The sequence below is a fragment of the Trachypithecus francoisi genome, unplaced genomic scaffold, assembly GCF_009764315.1.
Source record: "Trachypithecus francoisi isolate TF-2019V2 unplaced genomic scaffold, Tfra_2.0 Lachesis_group12, whole genome shotgun sequence".
In the NCBI taxonomy this organism is placed as follows: domain Eukaryota; kingdom Metazoa; phylum Chordata; class Mammalia; order Primates; family Cercopithecidae; genus Trachypithecus; species Trachypithecus francoisi.
In genome coordinates, this window is record NW_022681457.1 from 7,178,912 (window position 1) to 7,200,381 (window position 21,470).

The window sequence follows — 21,470 nt, forward strand, 5'->3', positions numbered from 1 at the left end:
TTACCTTGTGTCTAAAGAAAGACATAACTTTCGGCTGGGCTCGGTGGCTCACGCCTGTAATCCCAGCACTTTGGGAGGCCAAGGCGGGCAGATCACGAGGTCGGGAGATCCAGACCATTCTGGCTAACACGCTGAAACCCCGAAACCCCGTCTCTACTAAAAATACCCCCCCAAAAAAAAAATTAGCCAGGCGAGGTGGCGGGCGCCTGTAGTCCCAGCTACTTTGGAGGCTGAGGCAGGAGAATGGCGTGAACCCAGGAGGCGGAGCTTGCAGTGAGCGGAGATCGCGCCACTGCACGCCAGCCTGGGCGACAGAGCGAGACTCGTCTCAAAAAAAAAAAAAAAATTAAAAAAAAAAAAAGGCAGACCTTTCACACATTTAGAACCTTGTTTTATTGCCCCTGGCTGTAAAAGGCTCCGAGGCACTAAATGAAGGAATTGTTAGAAATATCAGGGTCCTTTATTTAAGGTAAGTGCACAGCAGCAGTGACAATCAGAAATGTAACCTTATCACTGCTGACTCTACAAAACTTAAACAGCTTATGAAGTGACATCATGAATTTTACGTCACAGATCTGTCTCCATATGAGAAGAGTGGCAATGTGGGAAGACAAAAAAGTTTTTGGTAAGGACCGCGGGGACGGACTTGAACTGGATGGAGGGAAGTGGATTTGAGCAGGGGAAAATGCAGCCTTCAAGTCTGTCCCCGCATTCAAGGTTTCAACCAATTATCAAAGGGCTCTGGACCTCCTCACACACTGACAGTCCCTACCAAGCTTCTCCGTGACTCAGCCCCATATTAACTCCAATATGAAACCCCAAACGTCTAGGAAACCGAGAGGACATCTCCCCAACCCAGACATCTCTAAGGCTGAGCTCCACATTAAATTGTGACCCTGAACCAGGCCCCCGCGTTCACGGGTACAAACTTCTCACTCCAGTTCCCAATCACTGAGCCCCACAAACCAAGTGACTCACAAGGACCTCAAACCCAGACAGCGTCGGACTCGAAGCTGATTTCCTCAGACTCTTCATCCCTACAGCCAAAGGCCCTGTCATTAACGCCCCGCTTCCTCAGCGACTGCGTTCAAATACAGCCCCAACCTGGATGCTCCAGGCATCATCGAGACCTACAGCCTCGAGTCCATGCCCAGAACACGACTCACCCGAGGCCGAACCTCTCCAGACACCACTGGCAGCGACAAAACGCCGCATCCACGTCCGAAACCGCTTCCTATTCACACGCGCTTCTGCGCGGCCTCCGGGACGCTGAGCGGTGACGACGAAGAAGTGAGGCGAAGACCATGGAGCCTGCCTGGGATCGCGAGTTCAGACTGCGGGCGCCGCTCTATGAGGTCACAGGGCTGCGCCCATGGCAGCGTTTCTGACAGAAGCGGCCATAATGGCTGTGGAAATCACTCTTGGCCACCCCAGTGCCTTTCTTTATTCGTTGCGAGGGACACTCAAGAGTCAGGTGCCCAGCCAAGGCGCAGTGGCATTCTATTCAGCTGGCTGAGGAGAAAAAGATGGCGGCACCCTCTGTGCCCATTATAGCTGAGAGTGGAGCCTTAGCTGGAGCACTATGGGCACGGCCATCTTACAGGAAGGCAGCAGCCGTACGGCAGAGAAGATGCTTAGATCCAGGACAATTTGGAAAAATAAACAAGGTTTGAGAAAGCCACGGTGCTGGGAAGGAAGCGGTGACAGAGTTGCCAAAACCAGTGGTCACTGAAAGTGTTTGATTTGGGGATAGGGCGGGGGTTTTAGACTGGGTAAGGCTTTTGTAGCTTAGATTAGACGCTGACTAGATGGACGAAGCCCAGAATAAGAGTGATACTCCATTAAGTGCTAATACCCACATCGGGCTTGCTATAAAACTACTGCCAGTGGGGAAGGGGAAGAGAAGGTGAAGGTGCAACTGTGTTAATATCTACATGTTTCCTTCCAGAAGTAAAGGAAGATGACAGTGGGGCACTTCAGAATATGAAATTATTAGAATGCGATCATCCTACTTTGCAATGTTTCCAGATTGTTTTAAAGGTCACACTTAAGAAATGTTAGTTCTATTTTTGCAGATGTTGGCGTTGTAACTGTAGAAGATTTAAGTAAATATTGTCTTGTTGGAAGGCAACCTAGAGCCAATTTAATTTTTTTGTTTTCTTTGACAGCAATTCTAAAAGTTATTTGGTGAAAAGCTGTCTTAATATTAACCACAACTTTGTAATTTACAAAAAAAAGGGAATTACAATGAGAGATGAATACTTTGGTAAATTATGGAACATCTGCTCAACTGTAAGAGTATATATCAATTTAGGCCGGGCGCGGTGGCTCAAGCCTGTAATCCCAGCACTTTGGGAGGCCGAGACGGGCGGATCATGAGGTCAGGAGATCGAGACCATCCTGGCTAACATGGTGAAACCCTGTCTCTACTAAAAATACAAAAAACTAGCTGGGCGACGTGGCGGGCATCTGTAGTCCCAGCTACTCGGGAGGCTGAGGCAGGAGAATGGTGTGAACCCGGGAGGCGGAGCTTGCAGTGAGCTGAGATCCAGTCACTGCACTCCAGCCTGGGTGGCAGAGCGAAACTCCGTCTCAAAAAAAAAAAAAAAGAAAAAGAAAAATTCTGGAGAATATACTAACAATATTTGACTCTTCCATACAATTATTTTTCTTCATTGTACTTATGTTTTGTAATTTCTAGAGTGAAGGGGGCCTGCCCTCCACACCTGTGGGTATTTCTTGCAAGGTGGAGACTGAGAAAAGAAATAAGACACAGAGACAAAGTATAGAGTAAGAAAAGTGGGCCCAGGGAACCGGCGCTCAGCATATGGAGGACCCGCACCGGAGGACCGACACCAACACTGTTCTCTGAGTTCCCTCAGTATTTATTGATCACTATCTCTGCCATCTCGGTGAGGAGGATATGGCAGGACTATAGGGTAATGGTGGGGAGAGGGTCAACAGGAAAACAGGTGAGCAAAGGACTCTGCGTCATAAATAAGTTTAAGGAAAGGTGCTGTGCCTCGGTATGCACGTAGGCCAGATTTGAAGGGGTGGCCTGCCCCTCCACACTTGTGGGTGTTTCTCGTTAGGTGGAACGAGAGACTTGAGAAAAGGAATAAGACACAGAGACAAAGTATAGAGAAAGAAAAGCGGGGCCCAGGGGACCGGTGCTGTGCTTACAGAGACCCACACTGGCACCGGTCTCTGAGTTCCCTTAGTATTTATTGATAATTATCTTTACCATCAAAAAGATAAGGGAGTGGCTGGACAATAGGATCATTGTAGGGAGGAAATCAGTAGTAAGACATATGAACAAAAATCCTTGTAACATGAATAAGTTTAGGCCGGGTGCGGTGGCTCAAGCCTGTAATCCCAGCACTTTGGGAGGCCGAGACGGGCGGATCACGAGGTCAGGAGATCGAGACCATCCTGGCTAACACCATGAAACCCCGTCTCTACTAAAAAATACAAAAAACTAGCCGGGCGAGGTGGCGGGCGCCTGTAGTCCCAGCTACTTGGGAGGCTGAGGCAGGAGAATGGCGTAAACCCAGGAGGCGGAGCTTGCAGTGAGCTGAGATCCGGCCACTGCACTCCAGCCTGGGCGGTAGAGCGAGACTCCGTCTCAAAAAAAAAAAGAAAAATTCTTCTGCCTTGAAATGCTGTTAATCTGTAACCCTAGCCCCAAGTCTGTGCTCGCAGAAAGGTGCTGTGTTGACTCAAGCTTTAATGGATTTAGGGCTGTGCAGGATGTGCTCTGTTTAAAATGTGTTTGCAGGCAATATGCTTGTAAAAGTCATCACCATTCTCTAATCTCGAGTACCCAGAGACACAGTGCACAGCGGAAGGCCGCAGGGACCTCTGCCTAGGAAAGCCAGGTATTGTCCAAGGTTACTCCCCATGTGATAGCCTGAGATATGGCCTCGTGGAAAGGGAAAGACCTGACCATCTCCCAGCCCGACACCCGTAAAGGGTCTGTGCTGAAGATTAGTGAAAAAGGAAGGCCTCTTTGCAGTTGAGATGAGAGAAAGGCATCTGTCTCCTGCTCGTCCCTGGGAATGGAATGTCTCAGTGTAAAGCCTGATCGTATGTTCTATTTACTGAGATAGGAGAAAACCACCTTATGACTGGAGGTGAGACATGCTGGCGGCAATACTGCTCTTTACTGAGCAGAGATGTTTGTGTAAAGCCAAACATAAATCTGGCCTACGTGCACATCAAGGCATAGCACCTTTCCTTAAACTTATTTATGACACAGAGTCCTTTGTTCACGTTTTCCTGCTGACCCTCTCCCCACCATTACCCTGTAGTCCTGCCACATGCCCCTTTCTGAGATGATAGAGAGAGTGATCAGTAAATATTGAAGGAACTCAGAGACCAGTGCCGACGTGGGTCCTCTGTATGCTGAGCACCCCTGGGCCCACTTTTCTTTCTCTATAGTTTGTCTCTCTGTCTTATTTTTTTTCTCAGTCTCTCGTCCCACCTGATGAGAAACACCCACACGTTGTGGAGGGGCTGGCCACCCCTTCACTCACTGATCATTTCCAGGAGTGGGCTGTTACGACTTTGCTGTGGCAGGCTGTGCTGACTCATGGGACAAGGAAGGTGATTCAAGGGCCTGGTTGGTGGAGCACTTTTGCCTGACTCATTGCTGTAGACAATCTGCCCTGAATCCATCCTGTTATACAGTGTGGGAGTGGTGATGGGAGCACCAATCCACAGTTTAGGGCAGAGATTTAAGAAGGCTTTTTTTATAAATGCAGAGTCTGAACCCCATCCCCAGAAATTCTAGCTTGGAAAGCCAGGGAGTGACTCAAGAATTTGCCTTCTTTTACAAGCTTCTCAGAGAATGCTGAGGCAGGCACCCCAAAGAAAACACTGAGAAAATTCTATAGTGTTATGGACTTACAAATATGATGGCTGTCTCCCCACAGTACACTTAGGCTTTGGTTCAAATTACATCTGCACAGAAAAGCCTTCCCTGAAAATTCTTACTAAAATAACTCTGATTACAATCTATGAACTTGCTAGGCTTTATATTTCTTCCTAGCACTTATCTGAATTTGGTTTTGTATTTATCTTACTCAGTCTCCTTCACCAGACTGTATGTCATATCAAAGCCAGCACTTTGCCTGTTTTGTTCACTGATGTGTCTCCATTGTCTAAAACATGCCTGCCATGGTGTAGAAGCTCAAAAAATATTTTCAAAGGAGTGAATTACTCAATATGGAGTCAGAGATTGAATTCTGCCACAATACTATGTGGCAAATGTCTATTACTTTTATAAAGAGAACTCACCATTTATAAACTGGATTAAATCTCATTAGATCAAGGGAAATAACTCTGGAGAGAGAAAACAGGAACCGTTTCTAGGGAAAACTAATAATTTTTTGCCACCAGGCCTGCTCGAAGAGAAATGATTAAGGAAGTTCGCATAAAAAGGAAATAACTAAAGGAAACATAACATCAGGAATGCAGAAAAAAGAACAGAAAGGGTAAATATGTTATAAAATATAATATTCTTTTAAGTTTTAAAAATTGTGTTTGCTGGTTGGAAGCAGAAGTTACAATTTTACTTGATATGGTTCTCAGTGGATGTAGAGATGCTGAACGTCATCTTCTGTTACGGATGTGTAAGTTGAGGCCATGATCATATACCACCACATACCTAATAGGAAAGCTAAAGCACACTGGCAATGCCAAGAGCTAGAAAGGGCATGGAACAAACGGAATGCTCACACATTGGTGGTGGGATGTAAATTAGTACAGCCACTCTGGGAAAGAGTTTGGCCGTTTCTCATAAGGTTAAACACAAACTTACCATATTCACCAGCAGTCATGCCCCCAGTGTCTATCCCAAATATATAAAAACTTATGTTCACACAATATCAGGTACAAAAATAGTCACATCATCTTTACTTGTAACAGCAAAACACTGGAAACAACCCAAATGTCCATCAACAGTTAATGGATACACAAACCCTGGTGCATCCACTTAAAAGAATACTAACTCAGTAACAAAAATTAAAACTATTTAGATACCCAACAACTTGGATAGATCTTAAGGGTATCTGCTGAGTGAACAAAGCCCTATCTCAAAGGTTGCATACCTTACAATTCCATTTTAACAGCATTCTTGAGGCCGGGCGCGGTGGCTCAAGCCTGTAATCCCAGCACTTTGGGAGGCCGAGACGGGCGGATCACGAGGTCAGGAGATCGAGACCATCCTGGCTAACACGGTGAAACCCCGTCTCTACTAAAATATACAAAAAATTAGCCGGGCGAGATGGCGGGCGCCTGTAGTCCCAGCTACTCGGGAGGCTGAGGTGAGAGAATGGCGTAAACCCGGGAGGCGGAGCTTGCAGTGAGCTGAGATCCGGCCACTGCACTCCAGCCTGGGCGACAGAGCGAGACTCCGTCTCAAAAAAAAAAAAAAAAAAAAAAAGCATTCTTGAAATGACAAAATTAAGAGTGATGGGATCAGTGGTTACCATGGGTCATATTGGGAGGACAGTGTGAGTATAAAGAGGTAGCAAGAGGAGGCTGTGTGCAGTGGCTCATGCTTGTAATCCCAGCACTTTGGGAGGCTGAGGCAGATGGATCGCCTGGGGTCAAGAGTTCAAGACCAGCCTGGCCAACATAGTGAAACCCCGTCTCTACTAAAAATACAAAAATTAGTCGGGTGTGGTGGTGAGCGCCTGTAATCCCAGCTACTCGGGAGGCTAAGGCAGGAGAATCGCTTGAACCTGGGAGGCAGAGGTTGCAGCAAGCCAAGATCGTGCTATTGCACTCCAGCCTGGGCAACAAGAGCAGAACTGTGTCTCAAAAAAGAAAAAAAAAAAAAGAGGTAGCAAGAGGATGTTTCTTTCTGTTGGCACAACAGTTCCACATCCTGATTGTGGTGGGATTTACATAAATCTATACATCTTACAGAATTTCTTAGAACTCTACACAAAAATAAATAAAACAATAATTACTGCACGCACAAAGTAGTGAGGTCCAAATAAAGGCTGTAGTTTAACAGCATTGCACTAATGTCATTTTATTGGTTTTGATTATTATGGTTATGTAAGATAATATTGATGATGCTAAGCAAAGGATACTCAGGAAATTTATGTATATTTTGTAATCTCTTGTGAATCTAAAATTATTTCAAAACAAATTTTAGAAAAATAATATTTAAGGCATTTTTGTAAACTACATAATGGTACCTACTAAAATTGGATAAACACATCCAAATATACTGAATTACGTTTATCAATAAATTGAAAAAATAAATTTGGGGCTTATATGTAAGATCTAATAAATAATTACATCAGGTTGGCACAGAAAGCACCAGTTATATATAGCATTAAAATTTAATCAGTGATAAGAACAGCCCACTTTACAATTATGGAATCATTGATAATATGCAAGGTATGCTGTCCCAGAATAGACATCAAGTGTATCATGAGTTTAGATTTGTGACAAAGTCCTCAAATATGTATCATTTTCATGAGACTTTTTTACTTCATGAATTTCCTGATCCTTTTTAAAGTTACTCTTCATGTAAGTTTTATTTCTGTATGAAGTAATGATGATGAGGCAGAATGTATCACTGAAATCCTACTGTATTCACTGCCATCTGAAACTTGCTCCAGTGTGAAATATATCTGCCAACTGTTAAGGTTTTATTTCTGGGCAAAGGCTTTCCCCATGATAATGCTGCTAGTATGTGTAAGTTCACTGATGATCTATTATGATCACTGATGAGACAGGGTCTTTCTTCCCATAGAAGGCTTTCCTAGCGTCCCCCTTTGTAAGATTTATCTCAGTAAATACTTTTCAAGACATAGTTACTCAGAAAATTTTCAAGACTTTTCTGCATTGGATGTATCAAGTTTATTTCCTACATGTTTATTGTGACATACAATATGAGGTAATTAATCACTGAAGGCACTAGCGCATTCTCTGCATTCATTAAAATTCACTCCTGCAAACTGCAAGTGTGAAATCTAGCAACAGGCTGCTCTACACTGCCTATATGCAGGTATGCTAGGAGCACACCGCTGTTTAATCAGTTCACATTACTTTTTAAATTTTTTTATTATTATTATTTTTTCAAGACAGAGTCTCGCTCTGTCGCCCAGGCTGGAATGCAGTGGCACAATCTCCGCTCACTGCAAGCTCAGCCCCCTGGGTTCATGCCATTCGCCTGCCTCAGTCTCCCGAATAGCTGGGACTACAGGCACCCACCACCGTTCCCGGCTAATTTTTTTGTATTTTTAGTAGAGACAGGGTTTCACTGTGTTCGACAGGATGGTCTTGATCTCCTGACCTTGTGATCCGCCTGCCTCGGCCTCCCAAAGTGCTGGGATTACATGCGTGAGCCACCACGCCCGGCTCAGTTCACATTACTAACATGGTTTTCTCTCTGCGTGAGTTTGCTTGTATGCAATTAGTTCAAATTCTCTGCAAAAGGACTATGTACCTTACACATTTCACATGTGGACATTGTCATAGTTTTAATGAAGGTTGACAAATGAAAGGTTACCCCCAATCCACAGAATCTCTCTCAGATGAGTTATTTTCTATACATTGGTACATCAAAGATTTCAGAACCTGAATTCATTTTGAAGCCTTTTTGACATTGATAGCATTTATCCTAGTGGATAACACTGGATTTTGAAATATGATTTTTCATACTCAATACACATAAAAACTATACTGTGAAATCGCTGATGGTGTACAAGACATATTTTCTTTCCAAAGGCATGACCACGTCCATTGCATTGTTAGGGTTTGTTTCCACTATGAGTTCGCTGATGTACAATGAGATTTCTCTTTGAGGAGAAGGCTTTTCTACATTCACCGCATACAAAGGGTTTCTCTCCTGTGTGAGTTCGTTGATGAACAATTAGACGGCTCTTCACAGTGAAGCCTTTACCACATTCATTGCATCCATAAGGTTTTTCTCCAGTATGAACTTGCTTATGTAAAGCAAGCTCAGTTTCCATTGCAAAGCCTCTTCCACATTCACTACATATACAAGATTTCTCTTCTGTATGAATTTGCTGATGTACAATAAGATAGCGTTTCATGGTAAAGCCTTTTCCACATTCATTGCACATAAAGGGTTTCTCTCCAGTATGAGTTCGCTGATGTACAACAAGATTGCTCTTAAAGGCAAAACCTTTTCCACATTCATTGCATATGTATGGTTTCTCTCCAGTATGAGTTCGCTGATGTAACATCAGTCCACTATTCACAATGAAACCTTTCCCACATTCACTGCACCTGTAAGGTTTCTCTCCAGTATGAGTTCGCTGATGTACAATCAGCCGACTCTTCAAGGGGAAGCCTTTCCCACATTCATTGCATATATAGGGCTTCTCTCCAGTATGAGTTCGCTGATGTATGATGAGCATGCTTTTCACAGTAAAACCTTTTCCACATTCACTACATAGATATGACTTCTCTACTGTATGATTTCTCTGATGTACAATGAGATTACTCTTCCTGGGAAAGCCTTTTCCACATTCATTGCATACATAGGGTTTCTCTCCTGTATGAGTTCGTTGATGTTCAATCATACGGCTCTTCATGGTGAAGCCTTTCCCACATTCATTGCATATATATGGTTTCTCTCCTGTATGATTTCGTTGATGTATGATGACATAGTGCTTTGTGGTGAAGCCTTTCCCACATTCACTACAGATGTAGGGTTTCTCTCCTGTATGAGTTCGCTGATGTATGATAAGCATGCTCTTCCCAGTGAAGCCTTTTCCACATTCACTACATACATAGGATTTCTCTCCAGTATGATTTCGCTGATGTACAATGAGATTACGCTTGCCCGGGAAGCCTTTTCCACATTCATTGCATACGTAGGGTTTCTCTCCAGTATGAGTTCGCTGATGTTCAATCAGACGGCTCTTCATGGTGAAGACTTTTCCACATTCACTGCATATAAAAGATTTCTCTCTTTTATGAATTCTTTGATGTTCATTTAGCCTAGATTTTCTGGAGAACACTTTTGCACAAAAAGTACATCCATAAGGTTTTTCTCCTGTATGAACTCTCTCATGATCAGTGAGCTGTGACTTCTTGACAAATGCTTTCCCACATTCACTGCATATGTGGGTTTTTTCTATTTCATGAGTTCTCTGATGCTTACTGACTTGGGATTTAGTGGTACTGGATTCTGTGCTTACAGAGAATTTAGCTGCAGAATAAAGTTCTTCATACTTACCATGAAGAAATGATTTCCCATCTCCATTAAATTTAGTAGAGTTCTTAATTTCACAGCTTCTGCTCTGGTTGACTAAACTTAAATTTGATTTCAAAGTTTTTATATGTAATTCAAATGTATCATGATTTTCCCTGAAAAGACAATGGCTTTTGGTTTGAGAGGCAGTATTTCCAAATGCATTACGTTCATGGTATTGTTCCATACTCTTCAGCATCCTTTGATTTTCCAAGCGATCCTGCAGATGATCATCAACTTTGTTGTTTTCTAGGAAAGAAGAGAACAATGAATCCTTTCATAATCTTGTTGGGGATAAAACTGTTTTCTTAAAAAAAAAAAAATCCTTGGTTATTATTATTATTATTATTTGAGACAGAGTCTCGCTCTGTTACCCAGGCTGGAGTGCAGTGGTGTGATCTCGGCTCACTGTAACCTCTGCCTCCTGGGTTTAAGCAATTCTCCTGACTCAGCCTCTGAAGCAGCTGGGTTTACAGGCATGTGCCATCACGCCCAGCTAATTTTTGTATTTTTAGTAGAGACAGAGTTTTAATATGTTGGCCAGGCTGGTCTTGAACTCCTGACCTCAGGTGATCCCCCTACCTTGGCCTCTCAAAATGCTGGGATTATAGACGTGAGCCACCACACCCGGCCAGGTGTTTTTAAATATGGCTATTTAATGACAATACGATGATAATAGTATAAAAGCAACTTCATGTATACACTTTGGTAAAAACATAATAATATAAACAAAAAGTAAAAGCAGTCTGTGTGCAAATAAGGTGAGGCAGTTAACAATCTGTATAGATTTGACTGCTTTCTAAACAGGACCTTGCAAAACATGTGGACACAGTAAAATACAAGCAAGTCATTATTACAAGCAAACAACAGGGCTTGGAGGAACACCATTCCACAAAATTTTGGGAGACACCAGACCACAAAGGTGGAAAAGGTAACTGATCCAAAATTCTGAGGGTTGTATTTATTCACTCCACTAGTATTTGTTGAATGACTCCTATGGATAAGGCACTCTGCTGGCATTTGAGATATACAAAATATGCCTTCTTTTCACTGATGCTGAATTCTAGTTAGGAAAACAGAGGGAACAAAAAAAGAAGGGAGTTGGAGACGTTAAGTGTGGTTTGGTGGAGCAGTGTAGATGATGAGAGTTGGGGGAAGCAGGATATATTTGTATAAAGAAAATACAAGGTTAAATGATGAATTCAATGGGAGAGTGAGGAAAGTGAGGACTCAAAGATTACTAAACATATGGCTTGAGACACTGGGTAGATGAAAGCATCTGATGAGATGGCAAATATTACTGCAGTCCAGAACATGTATACACTGTGAAACACACTTTGAAATGGTTATCAAATACATAACACAGACATCAAGAATCTGGTTGGAGGTATAAATGGAGAAGGCAGCATGGAAATAATCAGCACATACATATTATTTAAGAAAAAAGGACTCAATGACTTTTTTTTCTTTTTTTTTCTTTTGAGACAGGGTCTCACTGTCACCCAGGCTGGCGTGCAGTGGCACAATCTTGCATCACTGCAACCTCCATCTTCCAGGCTCAAGCAATTCTCCCACCTCAGCCTCCTGAGTAGCTGGGACTATAGGCGCATGCCACCACGCCTGAGTGATTTTTGTATTGTTTGTAGAGACAGGGTCTTGCCATGTTGCCCAAGCTGGTCTTGAACTCTTGGGCTCAAGTCATCTGCCCGCCTCTGCTTCCCAAAGTGCTGGGACTATAGGTGTGAGCCAAGGCACTGGACCAGGATACCATGTTGAGAAGACATGTAGAATGAAAGAGGAAGGTACAGAGCCAAGGTTTTAGACATTCCAACATTTGGTTTTGGGATTATTTAAGCCCTCTTAGAGGAACCAAATTGTGAGTACAAAGATCAGGGAAATATGCTTACTGAGATATACAGAATAAATACATTCACATACTTGTTGCCTGGCAAGTAAGAGTTAGAAATCTCCATCTGTTGAAATTAAGTGAACTGAGATAGACTCTTGTGTGGTAACTGTTATTAAATTTGCCCCTCTTCAATCTGTAGACTACTATCTAACTTTCCAAAAACATTCATCACATTTAATGAACAACTCCTATAGTCAATATTCCACCCTCTGGTTTAGCTGTGTTGTGTTATCATATGTTCCATTAATTATGAAACAGGAAAACAATGATAGGGAATTTTGCAACTGGCCAGTGTACCATGTAGTTGCCTTCAGAAGAAAATGTGCGGGCCGGGCGCGGTGGCTCAAGCCTGTAATCCCAGCACTTTGGGAGGCCGAGGCGGGCGGATCGCGAGGTCAGGAGATCGAGACCATCCTGGCTAACACGGTGAAACCCCGTCTCTACTAAAAAATACAAAAAAACTAGCCGGGCGACGTGGCGGGCACCTGTAGTCCCAGCTACTCGGGAGGCTGAGGCAGGAGAATGGCGTAAACCCCGGGAGGCGGAGCTTGCAGTGAGCTGAGATCCGGCCACTGCACTCCAGCCTGGGTGACAGAGCGAGACTCCGTCTCAAAAAAAAAAAAAAAAAGAAAATGTGCTGCTGCATGGGATATGAACTGTCACTTTCTTCCATCACATTTTGTGTGCAGTAGCAAAGTCATATCAAGGCCAGGCACGGTGGCTCACACCTGTAATCCCAGCACTTTTAGGTCAAGGTGGGCAGATCACTTTAGCTTTGGAGTTCCAGACCAGCCTGGGCAACATGGTGAAACATCATCTTTACAAAAAATACAAAAATTAGCCAGACATGGTGACATGCGCCTGTAGTTCCAGCAACTTGGGATGTTGAGGCAGGAGGATCGCTTGAGCCCAGGAGGTCGAGGCTGCAGTGAGCTGAAATCGTGCCACTGCACTCCAGCCTGAGCAACAAAGTGAGACCCTGCCTCAAAAAAAAAAAGTCCTATCAAATTTTTCCCATTTCAATGTCCCTGATACACTGTTTCCTCATCTGCTACCAATAGCATCTACTTCAGTAATGCTACATTTATGTCTCAGCATCAGTTAAGTTGTACTAAAGGATAAACTTCCTCCTTCTAGACAAAGGTTGTGCCAGCTTCACCTTCAGTTTTTCTTAAGATATTTAGCTGTTTCTTATTATTGCTACTACACGCTGTCATCCAGGTGAAAGGTCAGACTAGCAAGGTATTTTGTGAAAAGACAAAAATATAAAAGTAACCAATCCTCAACCATGCTACCTCAATTACTCATATATAAAATCAAAGGTCATCTTGATAAAAAAAAAGCTTACATTACCATGAATATTACCATGTTTCTGCTCCACAATTTCTCCCACAAGCAGCTTCTATCACTGACCTGTATTTGGCCAACTTGAGGCCAATCTTTTGATAGTCAAGCCCATGGCCTTGCACAATTCCTATTTCATGCCTTCGTTCTTTTTTTTTTTTTTTTTTTTGAGACGGAGTTCGCTCTGCCGCCCAGGCTGGAGTGCAATGGCGCAATCTCGGCGCCCCACAACCTCCGCTTCCAGGTTCAAGCGATTCTCCTGCCTCAGCCTTCCTGAGTAGCTTACAGGCATGTGCCACCATGCCCGGCTAATTTTGTATCTTTAGTAGAGATGGGGTTTCTCCATATTGGTGAGGCTGGTCTTGAACTCCTGACCTCAGGTGATCCACTCACCTCAGCTTCCCAAAGTGCTGGGATTACAGGCTTGAGCCACCGCGCCCGGCCCGTTCTTTTTTTTTTTGAGACAGAGTTGCGTTCTTGTTGCCCAGGCTGGAGTGCAATGGCGCAATCTCGGCGCCCCACAACCTCCGCTTCCCAGGTTCAAGCGATTCTCCTGCCTCAGCCTTCCTGAGTAGCTTACAGGCATGTGCCACCATGCCCGGCTAATTTTGTATCTTTAGTAGAGATGGGGTTTCTCCATATTGGTGAGGCTGGTCTTGAACTCCTGACCTCAGGTGATCCACTCACCTCAGCTTCCCAAAGTGCTGGGATTACAGGCATGAGCCACTGCACCTGGCCCATGCCTTCATTCTTAATTCATGTCACCATCTTCCTAATTCAAAATCTAGATATGCTTTGTGGACATCATACTCTTGCTGCAATTCTGACTATCCTGCCATATGCTCTATTTCCTCTGTATTCCTAAATTAACCCCGTATCGTTAATTTTTATGGTAATCTTCTGTGTAGTGAGGATCTAGATCTAACCTCATCCAAAGAGAGATCTAACATTTGTTCTTAGCTATTAGGAAATGAGCTCTAGGCCCCTGGAATGTCCTGGCCTATAGGAGTGTCTTTGTTTGCCCACTGGCTTTAGCTGCTGGACAGTTTAACAATATGATTTATGACAGGGGCTTTGGCCCATGCCATATCAGTTCCACACTTTGGAAAAACTAGACACTCTAGGTATTAGCCCGACTTCTGGGAGAGGCAAAAGACTAAAAGTCAGCCATGTGGGGTGTATGTGACTGGAACCTAATGAAAACTCTGGCCACCAAAGGCTCAAGTGAACTTCCCTAGTTGTCAATACTCTGTATTGTCACACACTGTGGTGGGAAGAGACGTAATGTCCACAGTGAGAGAAGGACCAGAAGTACTGCACTTGGACCCCCTCCTGGACTACAAATGACGTGGGAATTCTACTCCTAGGTGAAGGCTCAAGAGAAATGAAAACATATGTTCCTGAAAAAGTTGTACACGAACTTTCATAGCAGCATGATTCATAAACGCCAACAAGTAGAAACAACCCAAATGTTAATTCAATAGATGAATGGATAAATAAAATGTGGTATATCCATACAATGGAATATCATTCAACAATAAAAAGAAATGAAGTACTGATACATGCTAAAGAATGGAAGAATTTCAAAAACACTATGCTAAATAAAAGAAGCGAGACACAAAAAACCATATATTTTATGATTCTATTTATATAAAATGTCCAGAACAGGCAAATCTATAGAGATAAAAAGTAGAGGCCGAGTGTGGTAGCTCACACCTGTAATCCCAGCACTTTGGGAGGCCGAGGCGAGTGGGTCATGAGGTCAGGAGTATGAGACCAAACTGGCCAACATGGTGAAACCCCGTCTCTACAAAAACACAAAAATTAGCTGGGCATGACGGTGCGCGCCTGTAATCCCAGCTACTCAGGAGGCTGAGGCAGGAGAATCGCTTGAACCCAGGAGGTGGAGGTTGCAGTGAGCCAAGATCATACCATTGCACTCCAGCCTGGGTGACAAAGCGAGACTCCATCTCAAAAAACAAAAAAAAGAAAGAAAAAAAATTGACTGTGGTGATGGTTATATAACTGTTCATATACTATGAAGCACTGAAAAATAAACTTTAAATTGGAAAATTGTCTGGTGTGTAAATTAGGCTGTTAAAAAACAAATCTATAATGGGAAAAACACATTAGGGAAATGAATACAATGCTACCGTCTAAGATGAACTAAAGGAAAAGCAGAAATCAAATGTACAAAGGAAGTACTCTGAGATAGACATAAGTTATGACCTGGTTTGGACTAGAACTGATGTAGGATGTAAAACAGTCCTTTCTAGGTAAACAGTCAACAAAAATAGTAGAGACTTTTAACAAGAGAACTCCACAGGTAGAGGACATTCAATACAACACCAGCACAGACAGGAAAGAAGTATGGTACTAAAGGAGAATGCAACCTTAAAATAAGATGGGAAGGATTTTTTGTGGAGAAAAAATGATCTGTATTCCTAATAGGCACTGCTTCTGTGTCCTGAGACACCCACACAGCATTCTTTTACTGAGTATAATATGACTTACGCATCTTGCTGGTTCTCGCATACCTGGACAGATTCGACTGTGCCTTTCATCTTCCACTGTCCATGGTTCTTCTCCTCGTTCCAACCTGGAGAGTGCATCTGGTTTGCTGACTTGATAACCTGTTTATGGGAAATGACAGAAGACGGACACACTGGATTGGGCTGGTGTATGTAATGTGAGAGAATGTTATATTTAAGTAACTAGACAGTTTTCACATCTGCAAAGTAAGTAGAGGCTTTTCTCTCAGGAAAGGGCAGATTACAGTCAGACCTTAATATCTGAAAATTTCACATCCAGGGATTCAACCAACCATGGATTGAAAATATTAAAAAAAAAATACAATAATAAAAAATACAAAGTGCAGTGGCTCTTGCCTGTAATTCCAGCACTATGGGAGGCTGACATGAAACCAACACTTGAAGCCAGGAGTGGGAGACCAGCCTGGGCAACACAGATTCCATCTCTACCAAAAAAAAAAAAAAAAAAAAAAGCCAAGCATGGTGGTTTGCACCCATAGGCATAGTTCCTCAGGAGGCTGAGGTAGGAGGATCACTTGAACCCAGTTCAAAGCTGCAGTGTGCCATGAAGGCACCACTACATTCTAGCCTGGGCAACAGAGCAAGATGCTGTCTCTAAAGAAAAAAAAAAAAAAACACAATAAAAAACAAAACATACAGTATAACAACTATTTAAATAGCTTAATACATACATTGTATTAAGTATCAGGCATAATCTAGAGATGATTTAAAGTATTTGGGGGAGGTGTGTGTAGGTTATATGCAAATACAATGCCATTTTATATGAGATTTGAGCATCTGTGGATTTCATATCCATGGAAAGCTGTGACACCAATCCCTCTCAGACACTGAGGGGTGACTGTATATCCTTTTACCAGAAGCCAGGGGATGTACCAAAAATCTGCTATTCAGAGCACTGCAGTAAATTCCAAGAGTAAGCAGCTGAGAAAGCAAAGGCCACAGACTGGGCACCCTCCAGGTGACACAGGGCAGCTGTCCTTACCCATTGATACCAGGTTGCTGTAGATCTCCAACATCACATCCCGGTACAAGTCCTTCTGAAAAGGGTCCAGGAGCTGCCACTCCTCCCAGGTGAACTCCACAGTAACATCCTCCAGTGTCAGCAATTCCTGTAAGAAAACAGAGCCTTGCTTAATAGAAAGTGTTTCTCTTTTACTGACATGAAGAATGTGAAGGGAAGTTGTCCTGCTCATATTAATCACATAGACTGCATCCATCTATAAGCCTATTGTATTTTTTAATATCACCAGAGAATCTCCAAGTATTCTATAATTGTACAGTGCCCCATTTGCTCAACAAAAATTAAGGTTTTATATCAAATCCGCTCAGTAAAAACAGGTTTTACGTATAAATTTTAATTTCAGTATCTATTGCCCAGTCAAGAAAGTATATGCTACCTACATCTAGGTATCTGATATAAATTGTTTCATTCACTGTAAGCCTTCCCAGCTAATACTAACATAAGACATGGGGAGACTCCAGATGCTAGAATCACAGGACACTATGTTCATGTTTAATTATTAAATGGATTAAAAAATAGAAATGTATAGAAAGCATGAGAAACTATTAAAGAGTAATCAAATTGGGAAAACTTATTTTTGGAAATATATATTAAATATATATGTACACACACAAACATATATACATATGTGTGTGTATATATATGTATACAGTCACAGGTATGTGTGTCTATTAACAGAAAGGTTATATTAGATACACTGAAGAGATAATTAGTGAGTTGGAATTCACAGTAAAAAAAAAATAACTGGGCCAGGTGGGGTGGCTCACACCTGTAATCCCAGCACTTTGGGAGCCTGAGGCAGGTGGATAGCTTGAGCTCAGGAGTTCAAGACCAGCCTGGGAAACATGGTGAAATCCTGTCTCTACCAAAAAGACAGAAATTAGCTAGGTACGGTGGTAAGCGCCTGTGGTCCCAGCTACTTGGGAGGGTGAGGTGGGAGGATCGCTGGAGCCCAGGAAGTTGAGGCTGCAGTGAGCTGTGATCATGCCACTGTACTTCAGCCTGGGTGACAGAATGAGACCCTATCTTAAAAAATTAAAATAACTGAAAAATGAAGCAGAGACACAAAGTGACAGAAAGTATGAAGGAGAGTTTACTAAATATGGAAGACAGAATGAGGCCTAACATATGCCTATACATAGTTTTTGAAATATTATATTGAAATAAGAGAAGCAATTTCCAAATATCTGAGTGAGAAATTTTCAGAACTGATTAAATATCTTGTAACTCAAATTTAATAAATCAACAAAGCCAAGCAGAAAATCTGCATCTAGACACATCAGACAGAAACTATTGAACATCCGATGCAAATATAACATTATGAAAACAACCATTAATAGAACGAAAAGATGCATTACCATCAAAAGAAAGACAAAATGTTCTAACAACTGACTTCCACAGAAACAAAAGAAGCAAGAAAAGTGCAGAATAACATCTTCAATGTCTTGATTCTGTGGCAATCGGCAAATTGTATGGTATGGCCTAGCCCCGAATGCCAATGGAAAATAAATTGAAACCCTCTTGTCAACTAAACTGCCACTCTCCTGTCTCAACATGACTTATAATCATATGGTAGTGGGAACTTGAGGCAGGGAAGAGCTAGATGAAAACTGATGGGATAATCTATCCCCATGTAATTGCAGAGTTTAATACACAAATAAAAGAACAGACTTAGTGGAGTCTGCAAATTCTTTTTTTTTTTTTTTTTTTTTTTGAGACGGAGTCTCGCTCTGCCGCCCAGGCTGGAGTGCAGTGGCCGGGTCTCAGCTCACTGCAAGCTCGCCTCCCGGTTTACGCCATTCTCCTGCCTCAGCCTCCCAAGCAGCTGGGACTACAGGCGCCCGCCATGTCGCCCGGCTAGTTTTTTTTTGTATTTTTAGTAGAGACGGGGTTTCACCATGTTAGCCAGGATGGTCTCGATCTCCTGACCTCGTGATCCGCCCGTCTCGGCCTCCCAAAGTGCTGGGATTACAGGCTTGAGCCACCGCGCCCGGCCTTGCACCACCGCGCCCGGCCTGCAAATTCTTAATGCTGCTGATCTTATCACATTCAGAATTATTTCACACAAGAAATAAATCTGAAAAAAACCCTTAGGTTTCTACCTAATTTCATAATCAAAAATAAGTTTTTCCTGTTTAAAGTCCAACCAGAAAGCAAAAGAACCTATGGAAGCAGAAGCAAATATGAAATATATTCATGTTCAAAGCCATAAAGGAAAAAAACAGGGACAAATTTTATGAGAAAAAAATTTTAATATCTACATTGAAAAACAGATCATAAACAAAGCTGAAAGAAAAATGACAGGCTAAAAAAAATTTGCAATAAACAAAAGGTCAATATATAGTAGACATAACCAACTCATTAACCAGTAAGAAAAAAGTTTTTTTTATGTAAAAATTAAAGTCAGGCATTTCACAAGAGAAAAAAATCCAGTTGGCCAAGAAATACACACGAAGGACTTCAACCTCACCTGTGATGAGGAAAATGCAAAATAAGACAAAAGAATATTGGATCACTGAAAATTGTGTAATTTGATAATGTCATATTTTTAAGTATTGGCAAAGATTTAAGGCAAAAAAGACTCCATGTATCAGTCTCTATGTTGCAGGCACTCATTTAAATACTTTATATAGTTTAACAATGTTTCCATGTATGACTTTAGACAAATGGAATTTTATACAATTAATATTCTTCAATTAATTATAGTGATTATTCCTTTATATTCTAAAACTATACCATCTAAGGCAAGGGTGTCCAATCTTTGGCTTCCCTGGGCCACATTGGAAGAAGAAATGTGTTGGGCCATGCATAAGATACACTAATGATAGCTGGAAAAAAAGTGCAAAAAATTCTCATAATGTTTTAAGAAAATTTACAAATTTGTGTTGGGCCACATTCAAAGCCATCCTGGGCCACATGCAGTTGATCTAAGGTGACCAACAGGTGGAAAGTGATTCCACTGAAGCAAAAGAAGTCATAATAAATGTGTTTATATATACAGACACATACATAAAACACAGATTTATAAATACACATACATACAGAGATGCGCACAGTTCGGTGACAGCAAGTACATGCTACCAAACCTTTGTTGAAGCACTATAAGGGGATTAGGAAGAAAGTTATGATGAGGGAATTTACTTTTTTTTTTTTGAGACAGAGTTTTGCTCTTGTTGCCCAGGCTGGAGTACAATGGCATGATCTCGGCTCACCACAACCTCCGCCTCCTGGGTTCAAGCGATTCTCCTGTTTCAGGCTCCCGAGTAGCTGGGATTACAGGCATGCACCACCATGCCAGTCTAATTTTGTGTTTTTAGTAGAGACGGGGTTTTGGTCAGGCTGGTCTTGAACTCCCGACCGCAGGTGATCCACCTGCCTCGGCCTCCCAAAGTGCTGGGATTACAGGCGTGAGCCACCGTGCCCGGCCCGGGAATTTACTTTTTTAACCAGTGTGTACTTCATCATTAGAATTCATTTTCCTGTGGGGCCAGGCACAGTGGCTCACGCCTGTAATCCCAGCACTTTGGGAGGCAGAGGTGGGTGGATTACCTGAGGTCAGGAGTTCGAGACCAGCCTGACCAACGTGTTGAAACCCCATCTCTACTAAAAATACAAAAATTAGCCAGGCATGCTGGCGTGCACCTGTAATCCCAGCTACTCAGGAAGCTGAGGCATGAGAATCCCTTGAACCGAGGAGGCGGAGGTTATAGTGAGACAAGATCACACCACTGCACTCCAGCCTGGGAAACAGAGTTAGACTCCATCTCAAAAAAACAAAACAAACAAATGAACAAAAAACAGATTTCTTTCCCTTTGGAATCCATGAGTTATTTATGTAATTGCAAAAAATGAAAGCAATAAAAATATGTAAGAATTGGATGTGAAAATGCAGAAGGATTCTGTATATTCTGAGATGAGGTGAAGTTATCAAACATGGCACCCAACAACTCAAGACCTTATCAGACAACTCCCTAATGCCAAATCTGCAGTTAATGCCAGTTCAGCCATCTGTTCAGGACAAATGGAAGCTATGCACGCCTTCCATTTTCCTAGGCCACTTAGATTTTATTCCTAAATAAACTCACAAAGACAAACAAGACTTGAGTGTGTGGCCTTCCTTTCATCCCCTGAAAAAACTGTGTCCACTGAGTTTGCCTGGTCTATTTCCATAGGAGTCTCTGAGGAACCCTGTTATAAACAGCAATAAGAAAACTTCTGCCGGCCGGGCGCGGTGGCTCAAGCCTGTAATCCCAGCACTTTGGGAGGCGGAGACGGGCGGATCACGAGGTCAGGAGATCGAGACCATCCTGGCTAACACGGTGAAACCCCGTCTCTACTAAAAATACAAAAAAACTAGCCAGGCGAGGTGGCGGGCGCCTGTAGTCCCAGTTACTCCGG

At 42.5% G+C, this 21,470-nt stretch overlaps 2 protein-coding genes across 6 annotated transcripts in view; both read right to left on the reverse strand.

Moving 5' to 3' along the window:
- Positions 1-2,424, reverse strand: part of ZNF614 (zinc finger protein 614) — an 18,705-nt gene extending 16,281 nt beyond the window's left edge. The window contains exon 1 of the mRNA XM_033224376.1: positions 1,167-2,424. The gene's annotated coding sequence lies outside the window, so the exon portion shown is untranslated. The remainder of the gene's footprint in view (positions 1-1,166) is intronic.
- Positions 1-21,470, reverse strand: part of ZNF432 (zinc finger protein 432) — a 26,798-nt gene that overhangs the window by 2,717 nt on the left and 2,611 nt on the right. For 3 of the 5 annotated variants that reach the window (XM_033224364.1, XM_033224363.1, XM_033224365.1), the window contains exons 3-5: positions 17,034-17,160; positions 16,037-16,132; positions 8,486-10,495 (exon numbers count right to left, since the gene is read on the reverse strand). In XM_033224364.1, coding sequence (XP_033080255.1) covers positions 8,775-10,495; positions 16,037-16,132; positions 17,034-17,160 — 1,944 coding nt within the window. In that variant the 3' untranslated portion in view covers positions 8,486-8,774. Of the gene's footprint in view, positions 1-8,483; positions 10,496-16,036; positions 16,133-17,033; positions 17,161-21,470 lie in introns of those variants that run through there. The other 2 variants (XR_004440506.1, XM_033224362.1) reach the window with 2 other exon arrangements.